This window comes from Rhinoderma darwinii, chromosome 5 (assembly GCF_050947455.1).
Source record: "Rhinoderma darwinii isolate aRhiDar2 chromosome 5, aRhiDar2.hap1, whole genome shotgun sequence".
In the NCBI taxonomy this organism is placed as follows: Eukaryota; Metazoa; Chordata; class Amphibia; order Anura; family Rhinodermatidae; genus Rhinoderma; species Rhinoderma darwinii.
Genome location: NC_134691.1, coordinates 316,989,622 through 317,007,806, shown reverse-complemented (window position 1 = coordinate 317,007,806; position 18,185 = coordinate 316,989,622). Strand labels below are relative to the sequence as shown.

Genomic DNA, 18,185 nt, shown 5'->3' with positions numbered 1-18,185 from the left:
GGTAGCTGAAGAGGGGAAAAGCCCGAATAGGCTAATAAACGCCCAAGTGGCTAATAAACGCCCAAAGAGGTGTAACCATCTTAAGTGGTGTAACTCTTCTAAGGAGCGAAACAACCTTAAAAAGCGTAATTGTTTTAAAGAGTATAATTGCTTTAAAGGGTGTAATTGCACTAAGAAAATGCCGCCAAAAAGAACAAATTTGTCTGAAGACGACATAATCACTAAAAGACAAAGGAATACAGAAGCTCAGAGAATAAGAAGAGCAACTATAAGTTCAGAGGAACGCCAGGAACAACGAGAAACCAATTCCCAAAACAAGGCATTAAGAAGGCAAAACCAAAACTTATCGTCATTCCTTTTGCTAGCAAACCCGTGTAACGGGTTTTCTAAACTAGTAAAAATCTAGACTAAAATAAAACCTAAATGAATGATTCAGCAAAATGGTATATAAGGTTTAATTGTTTTCTGTCATAATGCCATTAGGTCAGTTAACTGCTTATTTATCTTTCAGACCTAGCGGATCATCAGGATGGAGGATGCAGAGGATCACATAGCAATAGTTGGCATAGGATGCAATTTCCCTGGAGGTGAGTCTTATAAATCATGGGGAACATATCAATAAATGAAAAAAAAACTCCTGCTCTCCACTGCCCTCTCCATAGACTTCTATGAGCAGCATAACTGTCTCTTTCTCTTCTCCTGCTTCCCATCCCTCTCTCTAGACTTCTATGGGTATCAGTGTCTGTGTCTTTGTCTCTTCTTCTGTTCCCTTTTCCTGCCTTTGCTTCCCTCTCCATAGACTTCTAAGGGCAGCAGCGTCTCTGTCGTTATCAGTCTGCTCCTACTCCCCTCTCCATAGACTTGTAAGGGCAGTGTGTATCTCTCTCTGCTCCCTTCTCCTGCTCCCTGTACCCTCTCAATAGACTTCCATAGGCAGCAGTATGTCTGTGTTTTTTTTCTCCTGCTTGCTACTCCTGCTTCCTCTCCCCTTTCCATAGACTTCTTTGGGCAGGCTGTGAAAAGACACACCCCCACTTCCTGAAGTCCGACTTCTCTGCTGTGTTACGAGGGATGGATTATGCTTAACAACAGGGAATGGACAGCAGACACCTAGCGGCAGTAATGTCACACAGAATTTGCAAGGATAAAACGACTACATTTTAACAGTTAGTAACTTACAAAGTTGATAGATATCAGTAATAGTATTAGGTTAGCATAAGTTGTTTGAAAAGTTATTGCCAATTTAAAGGGGTATTATCAGCTTACATTTAAGGCCTTTCCATAGGATATGACATTAAAGGGGTATTTAGAGCTTATAAAAAAACAGGGAAAAGTACCTGTATATTTCTGAAAGCTAACCAGATGATGCCACCATAGCTCAGTAGCAATTATTTTTCATTTTTTAATATATTGCCCAGCTCTGTACAGTGCCTTTGTTTTAATGCTGGTAGAGCTTGCTAAGGACGGGATAACCATGTAAAGAAATACAGTTCCCATGATTCCTCTTTCCTCTTACAGACATTTCCTATCTTTACAGCTGCCTGCATGCCCCTCTATTGCAAGGTTTAAGGTAGTGCTGTAATTACTCACTGTCTGCTACTAAGACACAGCTGTGCTATTCTGCTGCTTGCTACACCATCTGCTGTCTAGCATGTGAAACATGATTCCACCAGAGACAGGCAGGGTGGGGGGAGAGAGAAAGGCGCATTGGAGATAAGAGGCATGTGATGTGTGACGAGGGGGCGATAACCACATTTTCAGTTAACAGAGCATCATGCAAATAGGATATAAACACACCTAAAGAGACATTTCTGCTACAGTACATTAGTAAGTGATATATCTTACTGCAGTTAAACCATCTGCACAAACATTTTAAAGAGCAGAAAAATCCTTTAATGCATGATGTTTCCGACCTCTGAGATGCTCATCTATCAAGAAAATGGGGGTCCAATCACCAATCATTCATGAGCAAAGAGCTGAGCAAGTAGCTGACATTCTCTTTATTAAATTCTATGGGGACAGTGACCACTATTCTCCAGATAAGGCCTCGTTCACATATGCATTGGAGGATCTGTCAGGGGCCTACATCGCAGATCCAGCCGAGATTACCGGAAACAATAGCTCTGCTTGCTGCGCTATTGTTTCCGGTAAAGTCACAGACACCTGGACGGAAAGCCAACGGAACCCATTAAAGTCAATGGGTTCTGTCGGCCGCAGGTGGTGTCCGTAGTGAAATGGAAACGTCGCTTCAGTTTTATCCTTGTTCTGATCCTCTGATGGAGCAGAACAACCTAAGTGAGGGTCCCAGAGTTAGGACCCAAACCTATCAGGCATTTCTGGTACATACTGTGGATATGCCATATATATTTAAGATGGGAATACCCATTTATTTTTATACTTAATTAAATCACTACAGCATTCAATAGAATATATTCAAAAGAAGATAAAATAAAAAAGGAGACATCCATATTAATTTTTAAAACATTTTTTTCCCTCTCGCTTGTGTTGGAGGGGTTGCTAGGGTTATTAATTTATTGTGGAAGAAAATAATTTTGGTAACATTGGAATAAGAAAAGAAAATATATATATCTTTCCTACTGAAAGAGTAATCGTTGCAGAAATACAACAAAAAAGTGGGAGTGGTTTGTTTTCCATTTTATTTTTATGTAATATATATACAAAATGCTCATTTAACAGGTGAAGGGATTGAAAATTTCTGGAAAGTTATTTTTGATGGGAAAAATTGTACAACAGAGATACCAGAAGAAAGATTTGACCTAAAAAAATGGTATGATTCTGATCCTACCAAACCAGGCAAAATATACACCAGTCGAGCGGCTTTTGTAGATGGGTAAGTACACTATGTTTATTAGCATTGTTATTATTTATCAGGTGAAATCATTTATTTTGTTTCAACTAGCTAAATATAAATAAGCTGAAGAACTAAAAACAGAATAGATTTTTATATGAAAATAGGATTTTAAAAAAATTACTATAAAACCATTATATTTTCACATTTTAGTATTACTTCTGAAGAAACTTGAATTATTATTTTGATAATACCCTTCATTTATTAGAACTGTCTAACACAAAAGCTGGTCTTTGTTGCCCAGAGCAACTAATCAGAGCTCACCTTTCATTTTCTAGAAAATTGAAAGGTACCTTGTGATTAGTCCCTACGGGCAAAAAGGCCACTTTGGGGCGGGGGGGGTTGATAAATTTGCCTTTAGAGCCATTCCAATAATTTTTCAAAATAACTCTAAATTTTAAGAAATAATCTTAATCTTAAAAATCTTAATCTTAAAAAGATTTAGGTAAAACTAAGTAAAATATAAAAATATTTAATGCCTGTTCTATCTTAACACTTTTGAAGGTCCTCCAATGTCCCTGACTGCCTGAGCAAAAAATGTACCACCTTCTTAAAAACAAGTTTGAAATACCCTATTAAGAAATTCTGAGTTAAGAGAAGGAGTTTCCCCATTTAAAACCCTCATCTATTAACCAAAGTGGAGAGCGGCTACAAAGAGCCCCTCTCATTCTGGAGGACCCGGCACATTAGTTCGTTATATGAACAGTACATTGATTTCAATAAGAACTATGTAATGTTTAAATTCCCCTGTGGTGGTGCTGCAGGGAAATGTAACACTTTCTACTGGATTCCCCCAAAGATTACAGTTGGTCTCTGGGTTTCTAGCAGAGGGACGCCCTGTATTTAATTTATTGTCAGAAAACCATTTTAATCAAATAGGATTGTCCCAAGCGTACATGTCCTTTAAGGTGGGCTTGTGTCACACTGGTAGCATTCTAGCATAAAACGTAAGAACCCATTCCTAAGGAGAGAGGCTCTCATACTCAAACAGTTAGCAACATCAATAGAATAGGACAAACCGGAGAAACAGAGTCCATATATATCAATGTATGAAACTAACTATCTTTATTGAAGAACAAGAATAAAATACATAAAATGACATAGACAGAGAATCCAAAAATAGTCCTAAAACGGATCACAGAAGTGTATATTGAGTCTATATATACATATATATTAGAAAACCCTGATGGTATGCATAGTTACTATGACTCAATATGACTCCAACCTGGGGTGCATAAACATGAAAATGGTATCAAAGTATGAATTTGTGTAAAAAAAGGCAATATGCCTAACTCTGAAAAAAGTCTATAGTGACTAGAAAGTAAGTAGTTATTGCCTAAAGACAGATGGCACAGAGAGCCAAAATGTACTTCCAGAGTATGCACTTACCCATGTATGGGAGGTGAGATGTGACCCAGCAGTGTAGGATAGCGCCCCGACGCGCGTTTCGCCCGTAGCTTTCTCAAGGGGTGCAGATGTTATTTTGGTGCCCTGTTTATATGTGAATCGATAGAGACATCTGATCTCCCCTCTGCCAATCAGGAGCCGATCTAAGCGGCGCCTGACTGTGACGGAACTTAGGTATCGCCGCCGGACATCAGTGACCCACTGCGCATGCGCGAGTCCCGGGACGCGTCACCAGGGAAACAGCGCAGGCGCAGAGAGCCATATTGAAAGACCGGCAGACGAACATCAAGCCCTACCTATTTCTTATAGGTCCCATCTAAAGGGCCAAGAGGTATGAGTATATATTACCAGGATTATTGGTTCTGTGGGATGCTCGAACTACGCTCGCTGAGCATAGTTATTTAGTATCTAGAAAGAATGTAAAATTTAATAACAGGTTGAATACCTGCATTATAGCACCATCTAGTGGTTATGTTTAAAAGTGGAAGTTTATATTCAAAAAAAGAGAATATTAAAGATGAGATGTAAGTGTGTGATGAAGTGTAGACAAAGTGTCAGTGTGAAAAGAAAAATTATGTGCAACCATGGATAGTTGTAAGTCATTACGAAATACAAATATATTACATATATATGTAACAGTGAGTATAGAAAATTATAATCCTCGGATAAATTAATACATATATAAAACACTGTAATCAGAGGAATACACGTGACATAATTAAAGTGATTAAAACAGATCGTGAAAACAAATACACAAATGTTAAGGTGTATATTAAATCACTAAAAAATATATATATGATAAATGCTAAGAAGACAAATAATCCAGTATATAAAAAATACAAATATCATGTATTCACAAAAGGACATAATCCCATATAATTATAAAGACAGTGATAAAGAATAAAGAGGAGGATAAAATATAAAAAATATAAAAAATAAAAAAGAGAGAAATTTAAATCGAGCATTCTTCTTTCTTTTCCGCGGCAAATCCTGGAATCCGTATTGGTCGCAGAGATGAAAATATCAGATTTAAATAGAAGTACGAATCTGAGCACTATCGAAAAAACAAACAAAAAAGCACTTTAATATCACTTTAAAACATCAAAAAATTAAAAACCTAGGTAGAGATATCACAGAAAGGCTGCAAAACTCAAACTTTCATTTAAACCCAGAGGGGTCATGGTGTCAAGGACTGCAATCCATCTGCATTCTTTTTGGGCCAACATGGTCTTCGCATCTCCACCTCTGACACCACAGTGTACCCGGTCGATCCCCCTAACCTTAAAACTTTTGGGGTCTCCTCCATGACAAAGTTTAAAATGTTTAGGGATGGTTTTAAGTATAGTAAGATCCTCAATTTCTTTTGCCGCCACTATGTCCCTAACATGCTCTCTAACTCGGATTTTAAGTTGTCTAGTGGTGAGGCCCACATAGATTTTGGGACAGCCACACGTGGCATAATAAACCACATAATTAGTGTTGCAGGATATGTACTCAAGAATTTTGAAGGTACGTTCACCACTTGTGGATGCAAATGTGGTTGATCGGACCACATTCGCACAGGCCACACAATCACCACATGGGTAGCACCCCTGAATAGGGCCTCTGGTCGAAAAGGGCTGTGATTGTTTGGGCACATAGTGGCTTTTAATGAGGATATCTTTGAGGTTCTTAGACCTCCTTGCCGTCATCTGAGGATTTTTTGGTAAAGAAGACACAAAGGCCTGTTCAGTCTGCAGTACAGGCCAATGTTTCTTTAGAATTGACCGCATCAGTTCCCATTGATTGTTAAAGGTTGAGATAAACCTGACCACATAGTTGTCCTTCATCCCTGCCTTAGCAGGATGTAATAACGTCCGCCTATCAGTATTTTTTGCCCGTCTATAGCCATTTTTGATACATCTGTTACTGTATCCTCTTTCCTGGAATCGTGATTTTAAGTCTCTGGCCTGATTCTCAAAACTGACCTCTGATGAGCAGATCCGCCTCATCCTGAGAAACTGACCAACCGGGACAGCCCTGACAGTGGAATGTATGTGTGCCGATGTAGCGTGTAATAATGAGTTGGTAGACGTCTCTTTTCTGAACACATCCGTCCGCAGCACCCCCTGGGTATCCGCCTCGATGGATATGTCCAGAAAATTGACTTAAATAGTCAATTTTCTGGACATATCCATCGAGGCGGATACCCAGGGGGTGCTGCGGACGGATGTGTTCAGAAAAGAGACGTCTACCAACTCATTATTACACGCTACATCGGCACACATACATTCCACTGTCAGGGCTGTCCCGGTTGGTCAGTTTCTCAGGATGAGGCGGATCTGCTCATCAGAGGTCAGTTTTGAGAATCAGGCCAGAGACTTAAAATCACGATTCCAGGAAAGAGGATACAGTAACAGATGTATCAAAAATGGCTATAGACGGGCAAAAAATACTGATAGGCGGACGTTATTACATCCTGCTAAGGCAGGGATGAAGGACAACTATGTGGTCAGGTTTATCTCAACCTTTAACAATCAATGGGAACTGATGCGGTCAATTCTAAAGAAACATTGGCCTGTACTGCAGACTGAACAGGCCTTTGTGTCTTCTTTACCAAAAAATCCTCAGATGACGGCAAGGAGGTCTAAGAACCTCAAAGATATCCTCATTAAAAGCCACTATGTGCCCAAACAATCACAGCCCTTTTCGACCAGAGGCCCTATTCAGGGGTGCTACCCATGTGGTGATTGTGTGGCCTGTGCGAATGTGGTCCGATCAACCACATTTGCATCCACAAGTGGTGAACGTACCTTCAAAATTCTTGAGTACATATCCTGCAACACTAATTATGTGGTTTATTATGCCACGTGTGGCTGTCCCAAAATCTATGTGGGCCTCACCACTAGACAACTTAAAATCCGAGTTAGAGAGCATGTTAGGGACATAGTGGCGGCAAAAGAAATTGAGGATCTTACTATACTTAAAACCATCCCTAAACATTTTAAACTTTGTCATGGAGGAGACCCCAAAAGTTTTAAGGTTAGGGGGATCGACCGGGTACACTGTGGTGTCAGAGGTGGAGATGCGAAGACCATGTTGGCCCAAAAAGAATGCAGATGGATTGCAGTCCTTGACACCATGACCCCTCTGGGTTTAAATGAAAGTTTGAGTTTTGCAGCCTTTCTGTGATATCTCTACCTAGGTTTTTAATTTTTTGATGTTTTAAAGTGATATTAAAGTGCTTTTTTGTTTGTTTTTTCGATAGTGCTCAGATTCGTACTTCTATTTAAATCTGATATTTTCATCTCTGCGACCAATACGGATTCCAGGATTTGCCGCGGAAAAGAAAGAAGAATGCTCGATTTAAATTTCTCTCTTTTTTATTTTTTATATTTTTTATATTTTATCCTCCTCTTTATTCTTTATCACTGTCTTTATAATTATATGGGATTATGTCCTTTTGTGAATACATGATATTTGTATTTTTTATATACTGGATTATTTGTCTTCTTAGCATTTATCATATATATATTTTTTAGTGATTTAATATACACCTTAACATTTGTGTATTTGTTTTCACGATCTGTTTTAATCACTTTAATTATGTCACGTGTATTCCTCTGATTACAGTGTTTTATATATGTATTAATTTATCCGAGGATTATAATTTTCTATACTCACTGTTACATATATATGTAATATATTTGTATTTCGTAATGACTTACAACTATCCATGGTTGCACATAATTTTTCTTTTCACACTGACACTTTGTCTACACTTCATCACACACTTACATCTCATCTTTAATATTCTCTTTTTTTGAATATAAACTTCCACTTTTAAACATAACCACTAGATGGTGCTATAATGCAGGTATTCAACCTGTTATTAAATTTTACATTCTTTCTAGATACTAAATAACTATGCTCAGCGAGCGTAGTTCGAGCATCCCACAGAACCAATAATCCTGGTAATATATACTCATACCTCTTGGCCCTTTAGATGGGACCTATAAGAAATAGGTAGGGCTTGATGTTCGTCTGCCGGTCTTTCAATATGGCTCTCTGCGCCTGCGCTGTTTCCCTGGTGACGCGTCCCGGGACTCGCGCATGCGCAGTGGGTCACTGATGTCCGGCGGCGATACCTAAGTTCCGTCACAGTCAGGCGCCGCTTAGATCGGCTCCTGATTGGCAGAGGGGAGATCAGATGTCTCTATCGATTCACATATAAACAGGGCACCAAAATAACATCTGCACCCCTTGAGAAAGCTACGGGCGAAACGCGCGTCGGGGCGCTATCCTACACTGCTGGGTCACATCTCACCTCCCATACATGGGTAAGTGCATACTCTGGAAGTACATTTTGGCTCTCTGTGCCATCTGTCTTTAGGCAATAACTACTTACTTTCTAGTCACTATAGACTTTTTTCAGAGTTAGGCATATTGCCTTTTTTTACACAAATTCATACTTTGATACCATTTTCATGTTTATGCACCCCAGGTTGGAGTCATATTGAGTCATAGTAACTATGCATACCATCAGGGTTTTCTAATATATATGTATATATAGACTCAATATACACTTCTGTGATCCGTTTTAGGACTATTTTTGGATTCTCTGTCTATGTCATTTTATGTATTTTATTCTTGTTCTTCAATAAAGATAGTTAGTTTCATACATTGATATATATGGACTCTGTTTCTCCGGTTTGTCATATATTGTTGGAGTCTTTATCTCTAATTTTCCATATGGGTGGTTGAGTGCCTCTCCCACCTTTATATGCATTTGTCCTGTGAGACATCCTGTCTAATCAATAGAATAGGGTAGATAGGATTATATTTTATTTGCTCAGAACTAATATGTTTTGGGTTTATGCACTTCATAACAATGCCTTCATATCTCTAAATTATACAAAAAGACATTCATAAGTCTCAACTTACAAAGTTTTTTCTTTATTAATTAAGGATTAATGAATTTGACAACAAAATATTTGGAATGAATAATTCAGAGACTGACAATATGGATCCGCAACACAGATTACTGCTTGAATGCACATATAGAGCTATGGAAGATGCAGGCTATGCCTCCGAAAGTATAAGCGGAACTAAAACTGGAGTGTTTATAGGTAAGACAATTAATATAAGAAACTTTCTTATAATGTATGTTGGCAGGGCTGCAAAGAGAGGTAAGCAGGAGAGACAATACTATAGGGTTCCACTGTTTTTTTAATTGTCTAGACCAGTGCATATGGTTTAGATAAACAAAAATAGACTTGTAAAAATTAAAAAAAAGCGACTTGTAGATTTTTCTTCCATAACATATTCAAAATTATTGAATTATTGACCTCTTCTATGCTCTATGTAGGCAGTTGACATTAAAGGGATCCTGTCATCAACATCTTACCTGTTAAACTCGCCTGACTCCTCAATGGCCGCAGCTGTCCAGAGTTCGTTCCTGTTCTCTTCTTTCCTGAAGTCCTCTTCTGTCAGTAAATATCGTCGTTTAAACTTTTCCCGCCTTTTATGGTAATTATTTTTCCGTCTGGGATGCAGCTTCTTAACCACGCCCACTGCCACCACCTGTCCGGCCCTGACTGGCTAAGGAGCTGTCAATCAAAAAGAAGGAGGTGGAGTCCACTCTGAGATGCTGGAGGAATGAAAACCTGACTCTTTTCAGATGAAGATTTGACTCTTTTCTGCTCATTTGCATATGGCTTGGGACCACTGAAAAACGGAATACTAAAGCTACAGAGCTTACTTAGAACATATTTATAGCTTAGATGACAATGATTTTTCACCCACTTTCACCAGGTATTGCTGGCTTTATAGCTAAAATGCTGGTGACAGGTTCCCTTTAAGTGAACCAACTGTGATAACTGAACTGGGGGCAGAAGCCATCTCCCAAGAGACAGACCGGCGTAAACCAATGTAGAAGAAATGTACCTAATCCAGATCCAAAAGACCTGATATATCCTCCTACATTACTCCAACCTATCCGAGAAAGTAGGGGGAAAAAAAATAAACCCTGTAAACAAAAGAAAAAAGGGGAAAGGGGGGATGCAGAAAACATATGGTAGTGGGGCTCCTATTACTAGGACCCCATATATCAATATTTTTTTCTGATTACAACCACAAACCAAAATAAATTATAAAGAAATTCCCAACTGTTTATATTACAGTTTATATAAAGAAAGTGAGTAATTCCCCAAACTTGCCTAAATTGCATGTTTCGTACCCAGATGTATTGAACATTTTTATGCCATGTCACAACTATGGAGAGCCCAGCCCCCCTCCACCCTTTTTCTCAAACCCATCACCTCCTCTTCACCCCTAGTCTTATGGAAGAAGAAAAGATTGGTACTTAAGAAAATACCTAAATGAACAAAAAGGGCCTAGGGATATGCCAGAGGAATTAGTGCCAATCTAATAAACCTGTTTTCGTTCTGTTAAATTCTAAATTTACTGCCTGAAATGAAAGATTAAAATAAATTTTAATTGATAATCATTAAAATGGGCCCTTAAAGCCAAAAATACCAGGCTCAATCATAGGGTCAGCAGCAGAGACACGGCCTAAAAGGCAATAGGTAGTATTAACCCCCAGACCAGTCTCTCCTATTATATTATAATTGCTGTACCACAATAATTGAAAGGTAGTTGCGCAGTACCACGCTATACCATGCGCTACACCGCGCTAGTCCGGCTCTTTAAGCCAAGTACAGTGATATGGTCAGCAATCGAACCCAACAACTTCCGGTGATAAGTAGCATACACCTTCTTCTACAATTGCTGCCCCACATTCACTCAATGTTTATTGTGATATACCGCGCTAATCCTACGCGTTTCTGCACCACCAGTGTTTATGGTGCATCATCAGGGATTGTTGGTATTTTAAATTGTTATTTCACAATGTTGCCGCATCGCACATTTGTGTGCTTTACATAACCTCCCGGCCCGTGCACGACTGAGGTATAATAGTCGCACACGAGCCGGTGAGGTGCCGGTCTCAAGCCCTCCTCCTACACTGACATGCCCACGACTGCCGCCAATCCAGATACGACACGTCACTAGTGACCTGTCAGGACTGCGGCGCGCCTCCCTATCTCGGCAACCAATCTAGTGTAGTCCAGACGCTCAGCGTCCCTAGTAACATCAGAGATCCGAAAAGCGGATATATTATTTACATGGGGATCTAGCACTGAATTCCCAGAAGCAATCCATCACTGTGCTCAAGACTTGACTCTATAAGATGTTGTTCTGTTCTTCAACAAAGTTCTATGTACACAACACTTACGCTGTTAGCAGAGTGTTAGCGTCTGGTTGTCATAGCAACCAGCACAGCCATAAGGACATACTGCATTACATTTGCCTATTGACCCGGGACTTGAAGACTCAAAAAGCATTAGGTTACTATGGTATGTAGTTCAATTAGATATACACCCCTACCCTAATAAATCTATAGTGATGACCTCCGTTAAAGAGTAAAACGAACATGGGTATGTTCGCTGGAATCTAAAGCGGCCTATACAAATTTTCATTAGGTGCAACACATCAATAGAATGTAGCTGTATTAAAGGCCTACCAATCCATAAAGTCCTATTATCTAATCAAACAGAATACCATGTACACACCATTTACGGTGTTACCATAGTGTTGGCGTCTGGTTGTCATGGCAAACAGACTGCACTATACATGCCTATTGACCGTGGGGTTTATGACTCCAGACAACATAGAATCACTATGGTGGGTGGGCTCAATTAAGTATAAACCCTGCTTATGTTCAGTCTATACTGACCTCCATTAACGAACTAGGTATACATGGGTATGTTTAACACATTTATAACAACCTGATTACAAGGAGGTCATCACTATAGATTTATTAGGGTAGGGGTGTATATCTAATTGAACTACATACCATAGTAGATCCCCATGTAAATAATATATCCGCTTTTCGGATCTCTGATGTTACTAGGGACGCTGAGCGTCTGGACTACACTACATTGGTTGCCGAGATAGGGAGGCGCGCCGCAGTCCTGACAGGTCACTAGTGACGTGTTGTATCTGGATTGGCGGCGGTCGTGGGCATGTCAGTGTAGGAGGAGGGCTTGAGCCGTTTAAAAGGCCGGCTCGTGTGCGACTATTATACCTCAGTCGTGCACGGGCCGGGAGGTTATGTAAAGCACACAAATGTGCGATCCGGCAACATTGTGAAATAACAATTTAAAATACCAACAATCCCTGATGATGCACCATAAACACTGGTGGTGCAGAAACGCGTAGGATTAGCGCGGTATATCACAATAAACATTGAGTGAATGTGGGGCAGCAATTGTAGAACAAGGTGTATGCTACTTATCACCGGAAGTTGTTGGGCTCGATTGCTGACCATATCACTGTACTTGGCTTAAAGAGCCGGACTAGCGCGGTGTAGCGCATGGTATAGCGTGGTACAGCGCAACTACCTTTCAATTATTGTGGTTCAGCAATTATAATATAATAGGAGAGACTGGTCTGGGGGTTAATACTACCTATTGCCTTTTAGGCCGTGTCCCTGCTGCTGACCCTATGATTGAGCCTGGTATTTTTGGCTTTAAGGGCCCATTTTAATGATTATCAATTAAAATGTATTTTAATAGTTCATTTCGGATATGCCAGAGGGAAGCATATGACACCATAGTTCCACAAGGTTCACTATTTTAGACCCTTCTTGCAAATATTAACAAATCAGAGTACGTTCCCTGTAGTCCAAAAACATGGCTCTAGCTCAACATCTATGCCCATCTACCCTTTTTTCGCAAATCAATACCATGAATAATCATGTACATTCACATTAAATGTGTTATCCTATTCCCTTGGCACCCTAACCATTTTTAGTTTTTTCATTTACGATTTTTCCACTCTGCCATACAAAAGCTAAATCTTTATAGCTTTTGGATTTTTCTCTGGACATAGACATATGAGGGCTAGTTTTTTGAAGGCTGAACTGTACTTTTTAATGACACTATTAAATGTACCATATAATGTACTGGGAAAATGCAAAAAAAAATATTTGTGGGGTAGAATAGAAAAAAACCCTGTAAATCCTCCATAGTTCTATAGGTTTCATTATTACGGCATTCACTGTGCAGTAAAAATGCCATGTTAAATTTATGGGGCCAATACAATTACGTCGATACTAAATGTTGTTTTTTTTTTTTTATTGCTTTATTGAAGTTGTTAACTACTTGTTAAAAAAAAATTGTTTTGCGCCACCATATTCTGAGACCCATACCTTTTTTATTTTCCGGTTCAGGGAGCGGTTAGAGGACTTGTTTTGTTTATTGGTATTATTTTTGTATACATGCGATCACTTTTTATTACATTTTATTTGGAACGTAAGGAGACCAATCGTTAGTTCTCTTTTACGGAGTTCATGTGTGGATTAAATAATGTTATTTGATAATAGATTAGATATTTACGGATTCGTAAAAACGAATTATGTTTAGGGAAAAATGTCAAAAACAATTTTTTAACTTTTAAGATTTTTGGGAATATTAGAAAAAAAATGTGACTTTTTTTTACATTTTTTTTAGTCCTGCTAGGGGATTTGAACAAGTGATTGTTTGATTGCTGGTACAATACACTGCAATACCTATGTACTGCAGTGCATGGTAATTATTTTCGGCTCCTATAAAGCCTTGCTTCTGGAGGCTTTCATTAGCAACCCAGGCTGCCATAACAACCATCAGAACACTGGAATCACATTGTTGGGGGCCGATGAGGTGACATAGGGGGCCCCCTCTTTCTAATTACATAGAAATCGCTCACTATTGACCTAACTAAGCGGTTAAATGGCCAGGATTGAAGTTATCACCATTTCTAGCTGTTGCAGTAAAGGTTTTTTTCACCAAGATGGGTCAAATCATTTTTCACAATATGTCACACAGACAACCTCCGTCTCCAACGTTAATGTGCTTGAGATCTGGAGTCTGAACCAAAGGATTAGCAAGCCCGGATGTACTATACAGCTAGAGTTCTCTTCGTCTCCGGTTCTGAGATATTCAATCCGTAACAGAGTAGTCTAGCCAGTCCAGTATCAATGGAATGTGCAGCCCAAGAAATTCAGCAAGGTTAGGGATTTCACTGGAATCCTTAAAAAATAAAGTGTCTTCCTTCTTTTTGGCAATACGATGAAATGGATATCCCCAGCAGTAAGAAACTCCAACTTCTATTTGTAAGAAGTGGCTGGAGTGGTCTACTCATTATTAGAGTCCTGCTGGATACATCTGGTAAATGCATTGCAAAAGCTTGTTCAAAGAGAACCATTCCCTGTTCCCAGGTTTTGCACAATATGGCTTCCTTTTTCGTATAGTAATGTAAACGACACAAAAATGTCCCGGGGTATCAGAGTCTATTTATGTCATGTACCCGATCTATTTTAAAAGAAGAATCTGCAGGACATCCCAGGACAATATTTAAGTTCTGTGTTATCGTCAATTTAAGATCTTCTTGGAGAAAAATTTCGGCAAGCTCCTCAGCCTTATGTTATTGTGACAACTACTATTTTCTTGGTCATCCAAGAGTAACGCGAAGGATTTTAGGTGAATTTGAGAACTGCCCACCATGTTCTCAAGCCTTGTGACCCGTACACTTAAGGCTGTGGATGCAGATTTCACTTCCAAAGTGCAAGCATCTATCTGATTAATATCTTCATATACCAAGGAAATATCTTGTAGATGTGAAGTTTAAAATCTGTTAACTAAACCATCCAGGTAATTTTTGGTAGGGAAATTTAGTACCAACTCCCTTAACATCTTGAAGTATGTGGTATCGACTCAAAGTCTCTGCATGAGCCCCTTTGGGGTTCTGACTAGGTATCAGCAGCTGACCATTCCAGGACTGGAACACAGTTGGAATCCTGTGGACTTTCCAACCATATTCGCGCTACAGCGTCAGCAACATATTGAGCACTCTGTTTTGGCTGGTGCTGGGGGTGTACCATTGGGCATGCAGAGCCAGATTTTCTCCTTGCTGTGCTGACGTTGAGTACCTCTTCCTTTCCACCCCACATCCTTATCAAAATTCAGGTTAAAAGGGTTTTCCAGAGACACTAAATTTTCGGGGTGGCCAGTGCACGAGTACTGAGGAATTTCATGAGCACAGGGGCGGGCATTAAGAAAATGGGGCGGGCATTGAGGCGTAAGCAAAGAATTGAACAGGCTGGCATTGAGGAGGCTGTGGACAAACGGATGCCTCAAACCCGGAACTTCTGACGTATACCCAGGTTTGAGGCATCCTATTGGTCCACACCCTCCTCAATACCCGTTCAGTCTTTTGCTTATGCTTCAATGCTCAGTGAGGTATCGACACAGGTCTGTCTGCATAATAACGCTCGTGCATGAGCGTGTGTCGAAGCAAAAACACACTAGGATGAAAAGCAGAACTTCCGGCCGGCCAGAGGTAGGGTGAATAGGAAGAAATGCTTTTCTTTTTTTTTTAGTAGAATGCATATTAGGAAGTTTATCTAATTTTGACATAGAGTATTAGTACAAAAATGTTGTATCCCGGAAAAAACTCTTTAATACTGTGGTTATCCGCCACACTTGTCCTCACTCCGCCATTCACTAAACTTGGATCTGTAACTGTATCTATGTATTACACTTGGTTCTTTTACCATATTTATATGCTACACTATATTTTTTTTACCATATCTACAGGCTTAATCTATTTATTCTGGGGGTATAAGGGATCTTCCCGCCCAGGGTGAATACTCTTATCAAATGGCCCCGGTGAAAATGGTAACCAAATGGTCTGCACACTTTTACGTCACCCCACCTATTTCACATATCATCATCACTATTAGTACTGTTTGCTGTGCCCTCCACTAACTACATTGCACTTATTCCATTATTAAAATATTCTGTATTTCTTATTTTATTTGCTATAGTCTTAATATATGTTATAATAATTCCCTTTTCTACATTATTATATCATTATATGAAAAATAATAAGTAAGAATTGCTACCTAAGAAAAATGCTCTATTTTCTATATTTCCAGGTCTCATGAACAGAGATGCCGACAATGTTTATAATAATTCTCCAGATAATATCAATCATTTTAGTGGCACTGGGATAGCCACAAGCATAGCTGCTAATAGGATATCATACTGCTTCAATCTGACTGGACCATCCCTATCAATTGACACTGCCTGTTCTTCATCTTTAGTTGCTTTACATTATGCCTGCCAAGCCATCAGACAAGGTAAAAACAGTGAAATAAAATGAGAATAGATAGATATGTCTTTTTCTTTACCTTTTACGTGATATGTATTTCATATAAATAAATACATGTATATCTCAGGGTCATATTTACACTATGGCCAACTGTGGACCAGTAAAGACTACTCCAGCCTTACAGCTTCTCTTTTTTTTTGGGAGTAGTTTTGACGACAGAGCTCAGTAAAAGCTCTGAAACATGAGCAGCCGTGGAGTAATGCTGTGGAGTAATAGTGTGCAGCGCTGGGGCACGGAGCTGATGTTTTTTTTGTCCCTAACACGGCTGGCAGGCACATGAGGGCGATATGGATGGCATATGTGGGTAATATGGCTGATCCTTGAATTGGCACTATGATGAGTATGTTAATGAGAGCATTAAGACTGACATGGTGTGGTCACACTGGCTGGCATATTTATTTGTGCATATAAGCTTGAAACTCCTGGGCCCCAATGCAAAATCTATTAGAGGATTCCCCACCTAACATGTGCAATTTATATGACTGGTCTTTTATATATTCTTCTTATGTAGCAGAGGGCCTTTGACACAAATGTGCATTTGTAATAGCTGCTACTATTAAATATATAATTGTTGTCGAGGTATACACTGATCAGCAGTAACATTAAAACTACTGTCAGGTGAAGTGAATAACATTGATTAACTCATTCGGATTGTGCCTGTCAAGGGGTGGGATATAATAGGCAGCAAGTAAACAGTCAGTTCTTAAAGTTACTTTTGGGAATAATGGCGTAGAAAAATATTGCAACTTTTCTATTTTTTTAACACAACGCATTTTTTCATTTCCCCAAAAAGTGGGCGGTGCTTAATAGGAGGGAGCATGGTCACCTAAGCCCAATAAATTTACTATAATGCCGTGAATTATAGCACAAATCTACTCCAGCTGAAAACTGGAGTAGATTTGATATTCTGGCGCAAGTGCGGCTAGAAATGCGCCAAATTTATGTGCACCTCTTAATAAATTAGGCGCATGTTTTTCCAACTTTCTTTAGATTGGGACTGGCGTATAAAAAACAACCTATATAAACTGCCTTCAATGTGTTGGACGCAAGAAAAATTGGCAAGTTTAAGGATCTGAGTGACTTTCACAAGAACCAAAATGTAATGACTAGACCACTGGGTCTGAGAATCTTTCAAACGTCACATTTTGTGGGGTGTTCCTGGTATGCAGTGGTTAGTACTTACCAAAAGTCTTCCAAATAAGGACAACCGGTCAACTGGCAACATCGTCATGGGCGTCCAATCGTCATTAATGTTTGTAGGGAGCGACGGCCAGCCTGTCTAATCCGATCCCACAAAGGAGCTACTGTAGCACAAATTGCTGAAAAAAGTAATGCTGGCTACAATAGACAGACAGTGCTTCACAGCTTGTTGCGTATGGGGCTGCATAGCCACAGACTGCTCAGAGTGCCCATGCTGACACATGTCTACCGCCAAAAGCATCTACAATGAGCACGTGAGCATCAAAAGCGGACCATGGAATTTTTCAAGAAGGTGTTTGGTCTGATGAATCACGTTTTCTTTTACATCACGTGGATGGCCACGTGTGTGTCGCTTACCTGGAGAAGAGATGGCACCAGGATACACTATGGGAAGAAGACAACCCGGCAGACACAGTTCTCACGGTTCTGGGGTATGTGGACCCACTAAGCCGCTCCA

General features: G+C 39.6%; 1 protein-coding gene across 1 annotated transcript in view; it reads left to right on the top strand.

The window, feature by feature from the left end:
• Positions 1 to 529: 529 nt before the first annotated feature.
• The window catches only part of LOC142653009 (mycolipanoate synthase-like), a 33,646-nt gene continuing 15,990 nt past the window's right edge, over positions 530 to 18,185 (top strand). The window contains exons 1-4 of the mRNA XM_075828716.1: positions 530 to 587; positions 2,698 to 2,851; positions 9,224 to 9,384; positions 16,293 to 16,496. Of these exons, the coding sequence (XP_075684831.1) occupies positions 530 to 587; positions 2,698 to 2,851; positions 9,224 to 9,384; positions 16,293 to 16,496 (577 nt within the window). The remainder of the gene's footprint in view (positions 588 to 2,697; positions 2,852 to 9,223; positions 9,385 to 16,292; positions 16,497 to 18,185) is intronic.